Source organism: Vicia villosa, linkage group LG2 (assembly GCF_029867415.1).
Source record: "Vicia villosa cultivar HV-30 ecotype Madison, WI linkage group LG2, Vvil1.0, whole genome shotgun sequence".
Lineage (NCBI taxonomy): Eukaryota > Viridiplantae > Streptophyta > Magnoliopsida > Fabales > Fabaceae > Vicia > Vicia villosa.
In genome coordinates this window covers 83,480,703-83,497,869 of record NC_081181.1, presented here as the reverse complement: position 1 = coordinate 83,497,869, position 17,167 = coordinate 83,480,703, and the positions used below count along the sequence as shown (strand labels likewise).

The window sequence follows — 17,167 nt, the reverse complement described above, 5'->3', positions numbered from 1 at the left end:
CTAGTAAGCCCATTAGTGGTTATTAGAGTGAGTGTTATTTGGTAAGAGTTTAATAAAAAGAGAAAATAGAGTTGGTAAGAGAAAAAAAATGAGAAGAGTCAAACCTAAAAAAGGAAAAGGGAGAAAGAGAAGAAAAAAACCTAAGGAGGAAACCCAAGAGTCAGTTTTTATATGATTATTGGGATTGTACGAGAATGTATGATAAATAAAAACATGTTTACGATGAAGTTCCTAAATTCCCATGATTTTGTAATTGTTAGTTTTTAATGATAATCCTTAATATGTGATGATTAATTGTGTTTGTATTGATGGATTAAGTGAAATTCATATATAATATACTGTTTTGATATTAGAGAAAAATATGTAATATAGTGTCGATTTCGTTTATCATATACATATATACATGTATACAGTAGCTTTCTTTTACTATGCGATACACTTAGAAATTAAATAAAGAGTGACAAAGTAGCAGGTACTGTAGCGACAATATAACAAATGAATAAATCACAAATTAATTGAGAATAACAAATTAGCAATACTGTAGTGATATTGTTATTTGCAAATTGGAATCACGTTTCTAGTATACTGATAAGTCTGGTACCACTAGCTCAACATAAAGTTCAAATTTACTAATATATATATATATATATATATATATATATATATATATATATATATATATATATATATATATATATATATATATATATATATATATATATATATATATATATATATATATATATGAGGATATGAGGAGGGATATATTTACTCCAAGAGTAAGTGTAGAAGACTTACTCCAAATCTTAACCATTAATTTTCATTGATCTAACGGTTTTAATTGATCATTTAATCTAATTATTTTTGGAAATATTTTCCAATATACAAAATTAATTAAAGCCCTTAGATTAATGGTAATCAATGGTTAAGATTTGGAGTAAGTCTTCAACACTTACTCTTGGAGTAAATATATCCCTCCTCGATATATATATATATATATATATATATATATATATATATATATATATATATATATATATATATATATATATATATATATATATATATATATATATATATATATATTAGTATAATTAATAAAATAATATTAATAATAATAATTATTATTATTATTATTATATTTTATTATTATTATTTGTATATAATTTTTAAGAGTTTTAAATTAGAGATAAACATTCACTTAATTAACTAATTTAGGTTAATTTTAATTTTGTTAGAGGTGTCAACAAAATTATTGGAGTTGTCAATAAAGTTGTTAGAGTTGTCAATAGAATTGATAGAGTTGCTTTCGAGCGGTTAAGAGTTAAACTTGAAAGCCGTAGAATTAATATTGAATGTATTTGATTCTTTAGAGTTTTATTATTACTTGAGTCAGACTCTCATTTAATTAAATTCATGAGATTTGTCAATAGATTATTTTTTAGCACTTTAGAGTTGTAGGAATTGTTGTAGAATTGTTTAGAGTTTCTTAAAAACCCTGTTGAGTTATAATTATTAATATTTGTATAACTTTTACGAATTAGGAGTATAGAATGAACTAATAAAAATACTCTGTTGAGATGTTTTGAACTTATAAAAATATTGAATCGTTGGGACTAGTTGTTGTGTATTGTGATAATATTTTGGTGCAGGAATACTATGAATATGAGTAGTATGTGAACAACTCATGAGTATGTGGTTGTTGGTGCAATTGTGTGATAATTCAAGTGTGATGAATTATAGTATATATGCATGAATGTTTAGATTAGGGAACAGTCTTAATTGTCTATGATTGTTGTAATTGCGCATGCGTCATTTGGTCAAGAGACGATGTTCGTTAGTTCCATGGAAGCTAGTGACTTGTCTCAAACCTAGAGTGGGATTCGAAAGCTTAGGGAATGATTTTTTGTTGTGTTATTAGACTAAGGAACGAACCCGATATAAATGTAAAAATCGAAGAAAGTAACAGGTGATTGGTATCACATCCATAAGTATTGCATTTTCTTGCATTGAGTCACCTTGTGTTTATGTGAAAATGTTGAATTGTGTGAATTGTATGAAAAGAATGTATTTTGTGAAAATGTGAAGTGTGTTTTATTCTTGAAAATAGTATTATGATGGAGTGATGCTATGTATGTGAATTATATGAAGTGTGGTGAATTCATATTGTGTATGTATGTTATTCGTTATATGTTATTATATATTTTCTATTATGATGTGAATTCTCACCCTTTTGTTGGAATGATGTTTTATAAAGGCATCGCTCAGGTACCGAAGATTAGAGTTGGTACTAGTATGCTTGGAGTTGGAGAAGCTACTTTCTTTATTTTTCGCATTTTGGGTTTTGAGTCGTGCTATGGTCATGTAACACTGGGAAATGTTTTAATTTATGTTTTTCGAAGGATACTTGTATTCTTTATTCTGTTTTGTTAATCCTAATAAAGGTTATATGATGTTTGGCTTTTATGCCTAAGATTTTTAATAAAGTGAAGTTATTATGAGATAATAATGTGTTTTGTCCGAATGAATATGATTCCGCTGCGAAAGTGCATATGTTGAGGTTGTGGAAAACATTATTATTATATAAGTGTTAATGAGCATGATAAGTGTTTGTGGTTTTTTGAATTATGTGTGACACCCTTAAATGGATATGCATGATATATTACTCTTATTTATGTTATATTTTCCGCGGGGTTTAGAAGGGTGTTACATTAGTGGTATCAGAACATAGTCTTTCAGTTGACCAAGTTGTTAAAGTATTATTCCCCTCTTGTACTTGATATGTGTATGTGGCATTATCAATACTTGTTGTTCTAACGAGAATTTGTTGTTTGAATTCTCAGAACAATGGTTGGAGGAAGAAATGATGATGTTGCTAAAGCTTTGGCATTGATGGCTGGAGCTATTGGAAAGAATCAACATATGCACTTGAATGTTGGGAATAATCAAGATGATGAGTTATGTGCTTTGGGAAGGTTTTAGAGAAACAATCCACTGATTTTCAAGGGAACACATGAACCTGAGAAGGCACGGGCAAGGCTGAAAGCAATTGAGAAAATATTTCGAGTCATGAGTCGTTCAGAGGCGCATAAGATGTGGTTTGACACCCATATGCTTGAAGAGGAAGTTGAGCACTGGTGTGGTAACACTACACAGAGATTTGCTAAGGAGGGTACTGAGGTTACTTGGACTATTTTGAGGGAAGCATTTCAGGCCTGAGATCAAGCAAGTCATTGGTTATCAGGGAATTAGGCGATTTTCTGAATCAATTAAAAAGAGTAGGATTTATGATGATGATATTAGAGCTAAAACTACTTTCTATAAGAATTTGAATGATAACAAGGGAAAGGGGCGGTTTAGAGGAAATCCATATGCAACTCCAGTTAAGTTTTATAAGTGTGGGGTAGAAGGAGATCATACTGTTGAATGCATAAGTGTTGAGTATAAACGTTTCAAGTGTGGCAAGCCAGCAAGCCAGGCCACACAGCTTATGAGTTCAAGCGTGCAGGTGCGACTTGCTACAAATATGGTGAGCAAAGACACATTAGTACTAAGTGTGATAAATCGAAGAAGGCTTTTCCCTAACAGGTTTGAAGACTACTGATGATGATGGATTAATCGGAGGTATGTGTTTTATTAATGGTACACCTTTGATTGCTATAATTGATACTGGAGCGATGCGTTCTATTATTGCTTTGGATTGTGCTAAAAGATTGAATCTCGAGTTATCTAATATGTGTGGAAGTAAGGTCGTTGATACTCCTATTATGGGTTCAGTGATTACTTCATCTGTGTGTTTGAATTGTCCGTTGAGCATTTTTGGTGTGCGTTCCATTAGATCAACTTGATGTTATCCTTGGAATGATCTGGATGGAATTCAACCATGTTTATATCAATTGTTTTTCTAAGATAGTTATTTTTCCTGAGTTTGCGGATGAAGTAAACTTGTTTATGTCTTCTAAACAAGTGGAAGAGTCGGTGAAAGATGGCGATGTATTGTTTATGATGTTGGACACTTTGAATGTTGGGGGGAAAAGAGAGATTGGTGATTTAGCAATTGTTCGTGGTTTTCTAGAGGTATTTCTAGAATATATAAGTGATTTACCGCCAGAGTGGGAAGTGGAGCTTGCGATTTATTTAATTCTTGGAACTAGTCTGGTGTCAATGGCGCCATATTGTATGTCGGCATTAGAATTAAAAGAGTTGAAGAATCAACTTGAGGATCTTCTTGAGAAGAGATTCATTCGTCCGAGTATGTCACCATTGGGTGCACCAGTTTCGTTGGTTAAGAAGAAAGAATGTTATATGAGACTTTGTGTTGATTATAGACAACTGAATAAGGTTACTATCAAGAATAGTGTCCACTTCTGAGGATTGATGACTTCTGGATTAATTGGTTGGTACAAGTGTGTTCTGCAAGATAGATTTGAGATCTGGGTATCATCATATTTGTGTAAAGGCTGAAGATATTCATAAGACTGCTTTTAGAACAAGGTATGGTTACTATGAGTATTTGGTTGTGCCGTTTGGTGTGACTAATGCGCCAGGTGTGTTCATGGAGTTGTTAGAACAAGATTGAGAATTTACGTTCAAAATCTGGTTTTGATGATAACAAACATATATTTTGTGAGAAAAATTTTATTACTAATGCTTTCATTGAGTGTGCAGATACTATGCTACAAAGCCTTATACGACAACATCATAAATAAATTCAAACAACCTTCAAGGAATTAAACAAGAAATATCAAATACATAGAGTCTCATTACAACAAGTGAATCACATGTGTAAATGATCAGAAGTTCTGAACATAAAGCAAGAATTCAACAATAAGTGACAGAAGATCAGAAGTCATCATAGAAGCAAAGGCTTGACATTACAAATAATATTAAGCTTCCTTAGAAGTACAAGCTACATCAACGTTCTCAACAAAAGAAGTTTGTGACTATATTTTCAGAAGCTTCAAAGAACAACAGGAATTGCTCCAATTAAATCACATGCAAGGAATCACAATACTCAATGAAAAGACAAAATTATGACATCTACTGTCGTCCACATCTTGAAAAAATAAAGGAAAACACGCTACCAAGAGAAACTGTCTGGAAATAAGGAAAACAAGGAAGACACGCTACCAAAAGATAAGATTCTCCTTGGAAATAGGTGGGTCATCATTTGGTATACTGCAACCATTAAATTATATGTTCAAATATAGTTCAAACGATAATATTCCAAGGGTAATAACAAACTTCTATAAAAAGAGAAAAACTATGATAGAAGCTGTGTGTAGGTACGAGCGAAGAAAAGATGAGAGTGAGACAGCATAAGCAAGAAAATAAGTATAAGATTAATTAAGCTGCTCCATTAGAGGCAACATACACAAAGTGTATGAGGAAAAAATTATGTTGAAATACACATCAATAGCCTATGAAAAGAAATCCAAAAGAGTGAAAAAGAAAACTTTGCATGTTCTGCAGTATGCTCCAATGGAGTTATAAGAAATCCACAAATACTTGATCAGTCCATATATTCCTCACATTGAATGACTAGAGAAACTGAATACACTGAGTTGCTGCTCGATAGTGTTTCATGTTTACTTATAATCATTAAATGTGTTATCAGCTGTAACAAGTTCCATGATCAGTATTCAATAAGAAGATGAAGATCAACTCACAAGAAGCAATCAACATGAGAGCTATTTCTCCATATCAGCTTATGAAGAAGAAAAGAATATGGTCATACAAGAAGGAATTACATTCAAGAGTTGAAGCTCTAATCTCCTTACTCAAACAAGAGAAGACCAAACTGAAAAGAAGCAACCTGATACAAGAGTTGTTGCTCTTAATCTTCTTCCAAAAGAAGAAGATCTCATCCAGAAGTTGAAGAAAAGAAGACGGCAAGAATATGTTTCAATTCTTGTAATAATATGTAAAGCACATAGAGTTGTTGCTCATTTTGTGTTATGTCTTAGGAAACTTCTGATAGATTGTTTAGGCACCAGAAGCGACTTCTAGTCAGTGTGTCATAAACATATGTACTTAGAATGGGAGAATATCTGCTTAATTAAGAAGCACACTTGTAATCTCCAGAAGAACAATTCTGAAAGAATTGTTGTTCCTTGGACATCCTCTGATATGGATACTTGATAATTCCTTGAGATCTGGTTAGACTCTAGGAGGGATCTAGGTCAATAAACGTTATATCTCGTGGAGATTACTGAACTGTTTATTATCTAGGGTTAGTCATGAGCAGTTGGCTTGTGCAAGGTTAGTGACGAGCAGTTGGCTTGTGCAGGGTTAGTGACGAGCAGTTGGCTTGTGTAACACCCCATATTTTTCTAATTTTAATTTAATCGGAAATTAAATTATTATTTAGAATTAATTGGTATTTTGTTGAATTATTGGAGAATTATGGATTAAGGGCCATTGGGCCGGATGGTGAGATTAGTAGTATGGGGGTGCTAAGGGAGTAAGCCCATTACTAACTATTTTATGTTTTCATAAAATAAGGGAAATAAGGAAAAAGAGTCCGAACATGAAAAAGGAGAAGTTGAGGAGAAGAGCTGAGGAACGTAAAGAGGAACCAAAGAGGAAGAGGACCAAAATCAAGAATTTGGCTAAGGTAAGGGGGGACTCTTCCAATTACCATCTCTTATCGTGTTATGAATGATAGGGCATGATTAGGGATATTGTTTAGGTCAATTTGATCACATGTCAGAGTTAGGTTTCAGGATAATTTTAATAGAAGTTGAATAATTGATGAATACCTCTGTGAATTCTATATAGAATTGTATGTTAATTGATGTTTGTGTTGTGGGCATTGTACCAATTGTTGTGTTGTTGCGTTCTTCCATGAACACTGAATGTGAGTTATGGGTTTGCAATAATTGGATAGAAAGTTAGGTTTTAATGTGTAAAACTTACATAGGATAAGAGATTGATGAAATTGGATGAATACCATATGTTAATGTGTGAAAAGATGGTGTTTTAGACTTAAAATCATAGCATGTTATGAGTGAAAACGAGTGGAAAATGGACTGGTACGAAATTGCATATTTTTGGAAAAATACTGGTGTTTTGCGTATGGAATTGTTGATACGCGTATGGGATGAGGCCATACGCGTATGGGCGTGTTGATACTCGTATGGAAATTCTCAGTGGAAAATTAGTTCTGTTGATATGCGTATGGGATGGCTGATACGCGTATGGGTTTGAGTGATACGCGTATGGGAGGTGCCATACTCGTATGGCTTCTGTGTGTAAAAATTCTGTTTTGTGATTTTCTTCGAAAGTTCTATGATGCGTAACTTTTGATCCGTAACTCCGTTTTTAGTGCCGTTTCGAGTATGATGAACCTTATGAGATAACCTATGAGCTTAAATGATAAAATGAGGTGTAGCTTTCAATTAATCTTGAATTATGAATTTATTGCTTGATGAATGATGTATTGTACATATATATGATGAGATATGACAATACATGCTATGTTTTAAACATGATTCGTATGATGATTTGTTTGATTTTGTAATGGAGCTCATGAGATATTTCATGTGATGATATGAGTATTATGTGAATACTTTGTTCGTTTGATGGATGATATATTGTTGACATATATGATGGGATGTGACAATATAAGATGTGTTTGAAAACATGATTATGTGGTGATTGTTGAGAATTGTACAATGATGATTGACTTGTTTTGGAAGATGTGAATACATGTATATTATTACTTTTGATGATGATGATGATTAGTGTAATACATGTATGTTCTGTAATGATGGTGATGATGATTGATTTGTGATGAAAGATGCTGATACATATAAACATACTTAATAATGATGATGATGAAATGAGTATAGGATGATGGTACTCATAGAATGATGATGATGAAAGTATGTTGTATATATGTTTGCATGCATTCATGACCATTTGATGAGGGTTGAATCCTAATGATGAGAGGATTCAGTGAAGGGCGAGATTGCCATTGTGTGGAATCTGTGCTGGCAGGGCCGTATCTGGATGATGTTAGATCGGTCGGTGGGTTATTCCCATTGATGATGTTTGGTACCACATGCATAGAGTCAGTTGCATTCATATGTATGAATTTGATAACATGACTGAATGTACTTCATTGTTATGATTGGTATTGTGTGTTTTGTGTGATGATGGATTATCTGAATATAGATGGATTGGGTGAATAATATAACTATTGATGTGTTGTTATTTATAATGCAATAATATTTGTTAATTGAGAATGAGACTCACCCTTACACTATATTTTTCAGATTGAGGATAGCGGATTTTCGGCTTGGTGAGGATTAGCTCATAAGCCATCGTTTAGTTTAGCGTCAGGTGTCATGCTCTGATATTGTAACACTGGGGGACGAAATGTTTCGAGTTTAATTGAATAACTCTTTTCTGTTTTAATTAATTTTGAGGATTATGGCATCGATGATGTGATGTTAAGTTTGATGATTTACTCCGCTGTGTCAACATGGTATATTATGAATTATGAGTTATAATGAAATGTTCCTTAGTGAATGCATGAAAGTGACGGATGATAATTGATTTATTTTAATTGTGGCACCCTTGTTTGCATGTTACTCTGATTTAATTATTAATTTCCGTGGGGGTTTAGAAGGGTGTTACAATAGTGATATCAGAGCAGGTCGGTCTGTCCGGCCAACTGTCGAGGTCAGTTGAGTTGCGCGACAGTTGTATATTATCGGTGTTTTATCCCTTGGTACGCGACATGTGAGTGAATCACTGTCGGTACTTGTTTGTTTTGTTGCAGATGTTGGATTGAAACAAGTGGGGGAGAAGCTTCACTTCTCGGTGATGTTTCAGTTGTAAGATGATTGGTTCAGTAGGCTGTTGTTGGCAACAGTGCAAGCGTTGTTGGAGTTGTTGTTTACCGAATCGAAGGTAACTTGGAATTAAGACTTGACTGGTAATTAAGTTGGAGCATCTTGAAGGAGGATGATTAGATGTAATTGATGATTATTTGCGAGAGAGGGAAATTAGAAAGTTGCAATGTATCAGCTCTGCTAGTGGACTGCGAAGTTGTCAGTTGAGTAGCCTTGCGTCTCGGAAGAGGTTCAGTTGCAAGTTTGCAAAGAAGATTGTTGTCATGATATTTCAGAAATGGAACTTCAGCGATGGAATGTGTTGCTCAAGTTATAATAAGTTTGGAAGCGAAGAGATATGATAAGGAACTGTTTAGAATGTGGTTGATTTGAAGAGGATGAGTTTTGGAGCGGAATTTCCGTAAGCAAAATGCAGGAAAGTTGTTGAAGCGTTATGAAACTTCAGAAATTCGTAACTGGAGTTCTAGACATCCGATTTGAGTTCCGTTTGAAGCGTCGGAAATATAATGATATGGACTTTGTTATAAAAATGTTTGCAGCAGCTGTAACAAATTTAATTGTGATAGGATGATGTTAGAAAGAGGTGAAGTTACGGTTACACTTGTTCTTAGAACTAGACTTGTTCGTTGGTACCGCACGAGACATCAGTGTCAGAGTTAAGAGGATTGAAGGAATAATTAAAGGTTTGTTGAGAATAAATTTTAAAAATTAAGTGTACCATTTGAGGGGTTTTGGAAATATCGTTCAGAGTGTCGCTGCATGGCGTCGGTTTTGCATTTTTGGATAACGATTGGAAAATGCATATCTTGAGTTCCGAGTATCGGATTCCGAGTAGAATGCTATTAGGACGTGAAATATGTAATGGGATTTAGAGTAAAACCACGAGTTATGAATGTTGTCGCAGTATTTTGCTAAGATGAGGATTTTGATTTGGAACGAGATGGATAGTAATGTACGAGTATATTAGTGATTGTGAAGTTGGAAGTACTTAACAAGCGTGTGACGCTAAGTGACTATGAAGCGGGTTGTGTAAAATGTTTGGATGTTGTCTCACCGATAAGATACAATGAGAGGGAAGCGTGCGAGTTGTAAAGACTCAAAGTGAATTATTGGGCTATGACGATGTTAATGAGTTTGAGTGCAAACTCGGAAAGGACACTATTATGTAGTAATGAAGGTTTATGCTTAAATATGGTTGTCGACTATCTATTGACAAATTTAGGACTTGATCACCCTAAATATCTTGTTGGTAGTAGATGGAATCATATAAATGAGATGAACTTGTTTTGTTACCTTAATGGTATAAGTTATGATGGGTATTAAACCGTGTGAATAATTACTCACCATGCTGTGTGAACTTATGAAGAAGTGAATATGAAAGAGTGCAACATATTGGACGGTGACTTAAGACGGGTAATCACAGTCGCACAACGAAAGTGTGATGTAGAGTAGTGTTATGAGTATTACTCATGGGCAGTGAGGAATTAATATGTCGGGAGCCTACGTTGAGAATATGTATTGATCTATATGTTGGATTTATAATCTAGTGGAAGAATGGATGTCGTTCCGGAGAATTGGTACTCTTTTGAATAATTTCCAAGATGATGAGTATGTTATTGTGGTTGTACGTAATTAACGAGTATGTATTCTGCGAAGTTAAGACGATGAGTTGATACTATATGATGTTATAATAATTTGGTGTTGTTGTAAGATGTTACTGTAGATTCCAGATATAATGAGGAATTATAATCTATGAAGGACGAAGTTGAGTTAATTCTTAGAGAAAAGCGGGACTCAGTTTGAGCTATTTTATAAGAAATGGTATATTGAGGCTGATGAGTGTGATTATAATTACTTGTGTGTACTTGTTCTAATGGTTAGAATGTTTAAATAGAAGAAGTAAATCAGGACTTTGTTTTTGAGTGCGAGTAAGTATTGCTAAGTGGTAGATTAGTACCATGTATGATAAAGAAGGATTCTTGAACGAATGAGTAAAGAGAGTCGGAATTGGGTAAAACTAAGAAATCTAATTGGTAATGATGATTGTAATGAGTAATCAAAATAGTGCAGCAAAGGAGGAATGTAACGTGTTGGATAATTGCTGGTGTGACTTGAGAGGAGTCACATAGTTGAAATTCAATGGTATAAGAATGTTATTATCGAGTTTCTTGAAGGAAGCAGTTGGTGAAAAGTGTAAGTATTATATCATCGCTCAGATGGAAAAGTGTGTCTAAGGTTGGTACGTTCGGTAGATGGAATGCTTTACTGCAGTGTTGATCAGGTGTGGTCATACCATGGTTGTGTAATTATATTACTCAGTTATTGAGACATGTTTTCTGTTGGTAACATCAGATAGATTTTGATGATCGACTGATGGGAATGTTACTTATGAACTAGAGAGTCAAACGAAGGACTCCTATCTGGAACTTTTCACTGGAAGTATGTTTTCGAGGACGAAAACTCTTTTAGTGGGGGAGAGTTGTAACACCCTATATTTTCTAGTTTTAATTTAATCGGAAATTAAATTATTATTTAAAATTAATGGGTATTTTGTTGAATTATTGGAGAATTATGGATTAAGGGTCATTGGGCCGGATGGTGAGATTAGTAGTATGGGGGTGTTAAGGGAGTAAGCCCATTACTAACTATTTTATGTTTTCATAAAATAAGGGAAATAAGGAAAAAGAGTCAGAACGTGAAAAAGGAGAAGTTGAGGAGAAGAGCTGAGGAACGTAAAGAGGAACCAAAGAGGAAGAGGACCAAAATCAAGAATTTGGCTAAGGTAAGGGGGGGCTCTTCCAATTACCATCTCTTATCGTGTTATGAATGATAGGGCATGATTAGGGATATTGTTTGGGTCAATTTGATCATATGTCAGAGTTAGGTTTCGGGATAATTTTAATAGAAGTTGAATAATTGATGAATACCTCTGTGAATTCTATATAGAATTGGATGTTAATTGATGTTTGTGTTGTGGGCATTGTACCAATTGTTGTGTTGTTGCGTTCTTCCATGGACACTGTGTCGCACGCTCGCGAAAAAAGAACAGAGTCGCCACCAATATATTTATCCCATAAGGGAAAGGAATATCAGGAAACCTAACAAAGGAAGGAACAAGGTCTCGCGACCAGAGAATCAAGGTACGGGAGTCGGTTACGCAAGGGGAAGGTATTAGCACCCCTCGCGCCCATCGTACTCAATGGTATCCACCTATGTTTGTTTCTATCTAAAGGGTGTGTCTATGTCTAAATCCTAAATGTGAATGCATGCAAAATGTAGGGAAAATAAAGGATTGTACTCGCACGGGCCCTACCCCGCTGCCTACGTATCCTTTTCAGGAATCAGAGTTACCGTAGCTCGGGTCACGATTTTCTATTTGTTTTTGTGTTTTTTAGTTGGGCAGAGTTAACGTTCGCGCTCTTGCATAAGGGATCGCCTACGATGCGTTCGAGCGGAAATAACAATGCCCTTAAGAAAGAAGAGAGAGAGAGAGAGAGAGAGAGAGAGAGAGAGAGAGAGAGAGAGAGAGAGAGAGAGAGAATTTGGTTTGTGTCTTTTAGAGTAGATAAGTGATGAACAGTTCCCAATACCGGGCCACTCACCACTTTATCTACTTTGTTTTAATTTTGAACCCTTATTAGGTGTTTTAAATGTTTTTGGTTGGGTATTTTTTAAAGGGAATTTGTTTGCGATTTGAATCACATAAAAGTGTATAATGGTAGAGAAACAGATTAGGGAATGGATCCCACTCATCTCTCTTCCATTATATAGTGTTCGAGAAACAGATTAGGGAATGAATCCCACTCATTTCTCTCCCACTAAGTGATTAAGAAACAAATTAGGGAATAAATCCCACTCATTTCTCTCTCACTATTAGTAATGTGTCATTCGCATCTTCTGTTTATTAGGCATTTTAGAAGTTGAAAAGAAAAAAAGGAATGCAAGGGAGACTATCCTATCACTAGCCTAATGATTGTTGTTCTAGTCTAAGTCCTAATGTTACCATGGTAATGGGGTAGATTCTAAAAGGAGCGTACAAACAAAATTGGCCAAAAATATGGCCAAAGTCACACAACAAAATCATACTCAAAAACATACAAAACTTAACATGGAAATTGCATAAAAGAATAAAAGAGACAATTCAAAAATTAACCTAAAATACTACTATTTTTATGACCTTTTATGAAGGAGAATTCAAAGTCTAAAATTAAACCTAAAAGTGGCCTAAAATACTAACAAGTTTTATTGATTTTATATCGTTTTATCACTAAGAGAAAAATTAAAAAGAAAACCATGTTAAAAACCTAAAAAACTAATAAGAGAAAATATGTGCTCCGGGGGTTTAAAGCTGGATATGGTGGTGCGTGAGTAATAAAGGCGCTGGGCCCAAGGGTGTTGGCCCAGCTGCTGTTTTTGTTCTTTCAGATTTTCTCTATGTCAAAAACGGAGGTGTGATGGGCCAAGTGGGGTGTGGAGAGAAGCAATTTTGTGGCCCAAAGAATTTCATGGATCAGATTTCTGTTCAGATTAGTTCAATTAACCTCACTTAGTTTCAATTAAACTCTAATTAACACCAATTAACCTAACTAATTCTAACATTAATTAAAAAAACAAGTAAAAGAGGAATTTAGGGATAATTCATCGTGACAATTGAACTTAAAACCTATCTCCTCTTCCTCTCTCATGTAACGGCGGTGGAGCCTCCCTCAGATCCTTCATCTCCGATCAGAAAGTCACAGCGCCGTCGTGATAAACGAACTCCGATGACCCCTCCTATCCTTCTCTATTCCCATACTCACCTCGCTTCCCTTAATTCCCTATCAATTCTTCTGATCAGAACCAAAAATAAAAACCCTAGGTCTAACAAAATGCGAAATCGAAAGGCAATGGATGCAAATTCAATCTTGCGACCTTAGGATTTTCATTCAGCATGGCGAAATGCACATCATAGCATCGAAGGTTGAAAAATAACGCGCGAGCATGAAGGAGAAGGAGGCTTACCGGTACCGGAGTTTCTTGAAGATGATCAAATGGAAAAGAAAATACCAGAGGCAAATCCAGGTAATCGTCTCTTGCTCCTCTATTCTCCTTCTAGGTCCTTCTTCTCTGAATCTTGTGTGTGATGAGTTCTTGGTGCGTTTGAGAGAGTGCTGAGGATGATGATGGTTGTTGCAATCAGGGAGTGGCTGAGCTCAGGTTGGTTCTGGGCTCAAGGCGAGCTCCGAGCAACCTTGATTGTGAGCTTTTGTGTGAGGAAGATGGGGGAGAGAAATTGAAGGATGGAGAAGGTTCAGAGATAGAGTTTGAGAGGTGAGAGATGAAGAAATGGTGGCTAGAGAAGAGATAAAGATGATGACGAGTGAGGGTGTTGATTGGTCAGAGTTGAGAGTGAAGGTTGGTGAACGTAGAAGAAAAATGGTGGATGAAGTGTGTGTTATGGTGAATGGGCGTGGAGTGAAGAGGATGAAGGTGAGAAAAAGTGGAGAGAATGTTGAAGATGAACGAAGTGTGTGTATGGTGAAGATGTGTGTGAAGACTTTGAATTGTGGAGGGAGATTGATTTATATAGAGATTGAGAGGGAGTGAGCTGAGCCATTAGATTAGAGGGAGTCTGTTATGAGATGAATGGTGAGGATTGAACGGTTTTGGTGGTTATGAATTGGCTAGAGGTTGTTATTTCTGTTATGAAGTTGTTTCAGTTAGTTAGTTATAGGACTGTTATTGTTTGTTACAGGTTATAGCTGAGCTGGAAATTCTGTTAGTAAATGGTAGTTACAATCTGTTGGGATTTAGTTAAATCGGTTAGAAGTTGGTTAGAGATTTTGTTTTTTCTGTTATGCTGTTGTGAAGTAAAGTCCTGCTAGCTCAATTAAATGGCCTGAACTGTATTGAACTTGCAATGATGTTGCCCTGCTTTGAATTTTGCTACTGCCTGTTTCTCACTTGGATATATGACTGAAGCTTTGTGACGTACGTTTTGCGTGCTGATGCCATTCTCTCTTGCAGGTTGATGCTTATTAGTGGGCTTGACGTTATTCTTCTTGGATTGCAGTATATATATATATATATATATATATATATATATATATATATATATATATATATATATATGTATGTATGTATGTATGTATGTATGTATGTATGTATGTATGTATGTATGTATGTATGTATGTATGTATGTATGTATGTATTGTTTATGTCCAGTTTTCCTCTTTCAATTTTCAATTTCCATGACTCTGATATTTTAGGGTTTTCTTCGGTTTGTCATTGTTTTGCTGCAGAATTTGATGAAGAAAGTTATTGAGTCCACAAGCATATGACTGGTCGATGTTGATCGGTGATGCGTGGCTGAATGAAGGACATGGATCCGATTGCAGTTTGAAGATTGGGCGAAGTTATGCTGATGAAGATGAACGAACGAGTTGCGAAGAAAACTTGTGTGTTAGATGGAATATCATGGCAAAAGGCTTTGGTTCCCACATGTTGTGAACCTGAAACTCACCCATTTCCTTCTTTCCTTTGCAGGTCTGCCACATGAATTGCTTTGAATTAATATGTGTGGGTTATGTGAAAGCTAGTTTTTGTTAGAATGCGAACTTGTTAATTGCGTAACCACTGATAGAAATAAGTTTGAGTCTCTGATTTTTCTCTCCTTTTTGTACAGAATAGATGCAGGGCGTTATGTGAACTTTTTTCTATTTGTATGGGTTGTTTTGAATTGTTAGAACTGGTTCAATTAGCAAGTGGTGGATCTGTTTTGGCCTTTTTTGATGTAGAGCTGTTACAATTTGAATTTGATTTATGTGTGATGTACATAGGATGTTATGTGTTTGTTGAATGTGTTGAATTTGATTATGTAGGTCTTTTGTATAAAGCTTTTTCCTTCTGGTTTTGGTAATGTGCAGCAAGTTTGGAATTGTGTATGAAAATGTATGGACTGTTGGGTTTTTAAACTTGAAGTGGAAACATGCATTGGTTCTCATGGTTTGATAATTGGTATGTAGATATGTTGCAAACACTGCTGTTTGGTCAAAGAGTTTAGAAACACAGATTAAAGATGAAGATTGATTATGAAGAATTTGAAGGTGGAGAAGGCACGAAATTTAGGACATTGTTTCTTCTCTTTTTTAGACATTAGGATGAGTTTTGCTGCAAGTTTCATGTAATGGCATCATTGTTTCTTCTCTTTTTTAGACATTAGGATGAGTTTTGCTGCAAGTTTCATGTAATGGCAATGATGCATGTGTCTTTGACTTGGAGTGTAATGAAAATGTAGGATCCCCTCTTTAAATAGTGTTTGTTTAAATTTCCGGATTTTGATGACACAAACATTGGATCCCACATCCCTTTTTTAATATGCATCTCGCTTGAATGAACCACATGATAAGATCAGGCTAATAACCGAAAACCTTAACATGGACTTTTAGTCAAAAAGTCAACTTTTCATGGTTGATTTTGACTAAAAGTCAGAACTCGTCATAATGCCTTCCATCTTGAAATGATTCTTTACAAAATCCGGAGCATGTAATTTGCAACATAAGTAACCAAGCCAATCAATCTCTGCCCATACGATAAGACCTAGATGAAACCTCAATATATTGATATAGCCATATAACGATCATAACAAAACCCTTAAATTCACTGATAAACTCAAGCACAGAGGCACAAGAAACCCTAATCCATGATCATTGATTTAAGAAGACCAATTGGTGAAAGTTAGCAATTCTCAGCCGTAAGTCCTTAACTAGTTTCATGCCCCTTGATTCCTTGTTAGATTATTGATTAAAGATGCATGTTATGGTTAATGCCCTAATGGAAAGATGATGCATATGAATGCGACACTTAAGCCAGATAAAAATTAAAGGGTGGGACAAATTTGGGGTATGACAGCTGCCCCTATTTAATCGTCTTAGACTTGAAGGTGAGATTGGCGCCAGCCTTTCGAACATTCGAGGTAGAAGTTGAGGAGAAGAGCTGAGGAACGTAAAGAGGAACCAAAGAGGAAGAGGACCAAAATCAAGAATTTGGCTAAGGTAAGGGGGACTCTTCCAATTACCATCTCTTATCGTGTTATGAATGATAGGGCATGATTAGGGATACTGTTTGGGTCAATTTGATCATATGTCAGAGTTAGGTTTCGGGATAATTTTAATAAAAGTTGAATTATTGATGAATACCTCTGTGAATTCTATATAGAATTGTATGTTAATTGATGTTTGTGTTGTGGGCATTGTACCAATTGTTGTGTTGTTGCGTTCTTCCATGGACACTGAATCTTAGATATGGGTTTCCAATAATTGGATAGA

At 35.0% G+C, this 17,167-nt stretch overlaps 1 protein-coding gene and 1 long non-coding RNA gene across 2 annotated transcripts; both read left to right on the top strand.

The window, feature by feature from the left end:
- Positions 1–2,847: 2,847 nt before the first annotated feature.
- On the top strand, positions 2,848–4,579 carry LOC131649488 (uncharacterized). Its single transcript, XM_058919249.1, has 5 exons — positions 2,848–2,975; positions 3,214–3,461; positions 3,589–3,791; positions 3,910–4,284; positions 4,460–4,579. The coding sequence occupies exons 1-5, from the start codon at positions 2,848–2,850 to the stop codon at positions 4,577–4,579; spliced, it is 1,074 nt and encodes a 357-aa protein (XP_058775232.1).
- Positions 4,580–15,075: 10,496 nt separating this feature from the next.
- On the top strand, positions 15,076–16,171 carry LOC131646362 (uncharacterized). The gene is made up of 2 exons (XR_009297433.1): positions 15,076–15,386; positions 15,866–16,171. It is a non-coding gene; the product is annotated as an uncharacterized LOC131646362 (long non-coding RNA).
- The last annotated feature ends 996 nt before the right edge of the window (positions 16,172–17,167 follow it).

What these genes read in the sequence shown, in the direction of transcription:
- LOC131649488 (XM_058919249.1), top strand. Translation starts at nt 2,848, where the DNA reads ATGGTTGGAGGAAGAAATGATGATGTTGCTAAAGCTTTGGCATTGATG. An exon ending in GTTCAGTGATTACTTCATCT is followed by an intron (nt 3,792 to 3,909) that starts GTGTGTTTGAAT and finishes TGTTTTTCTAAG; the next exon opens with ATAGTTATTTTTCCTGAGTT. An exon ending in TGGGTGCACCAGTTTCGTTG is followed by an intron (nt 4,285 to 4,459) that starts GTTAAGAAGAAA and finishes ATTTGTGTAAAG; the next exon opens with GCTGAAGATATTCATAAGAC.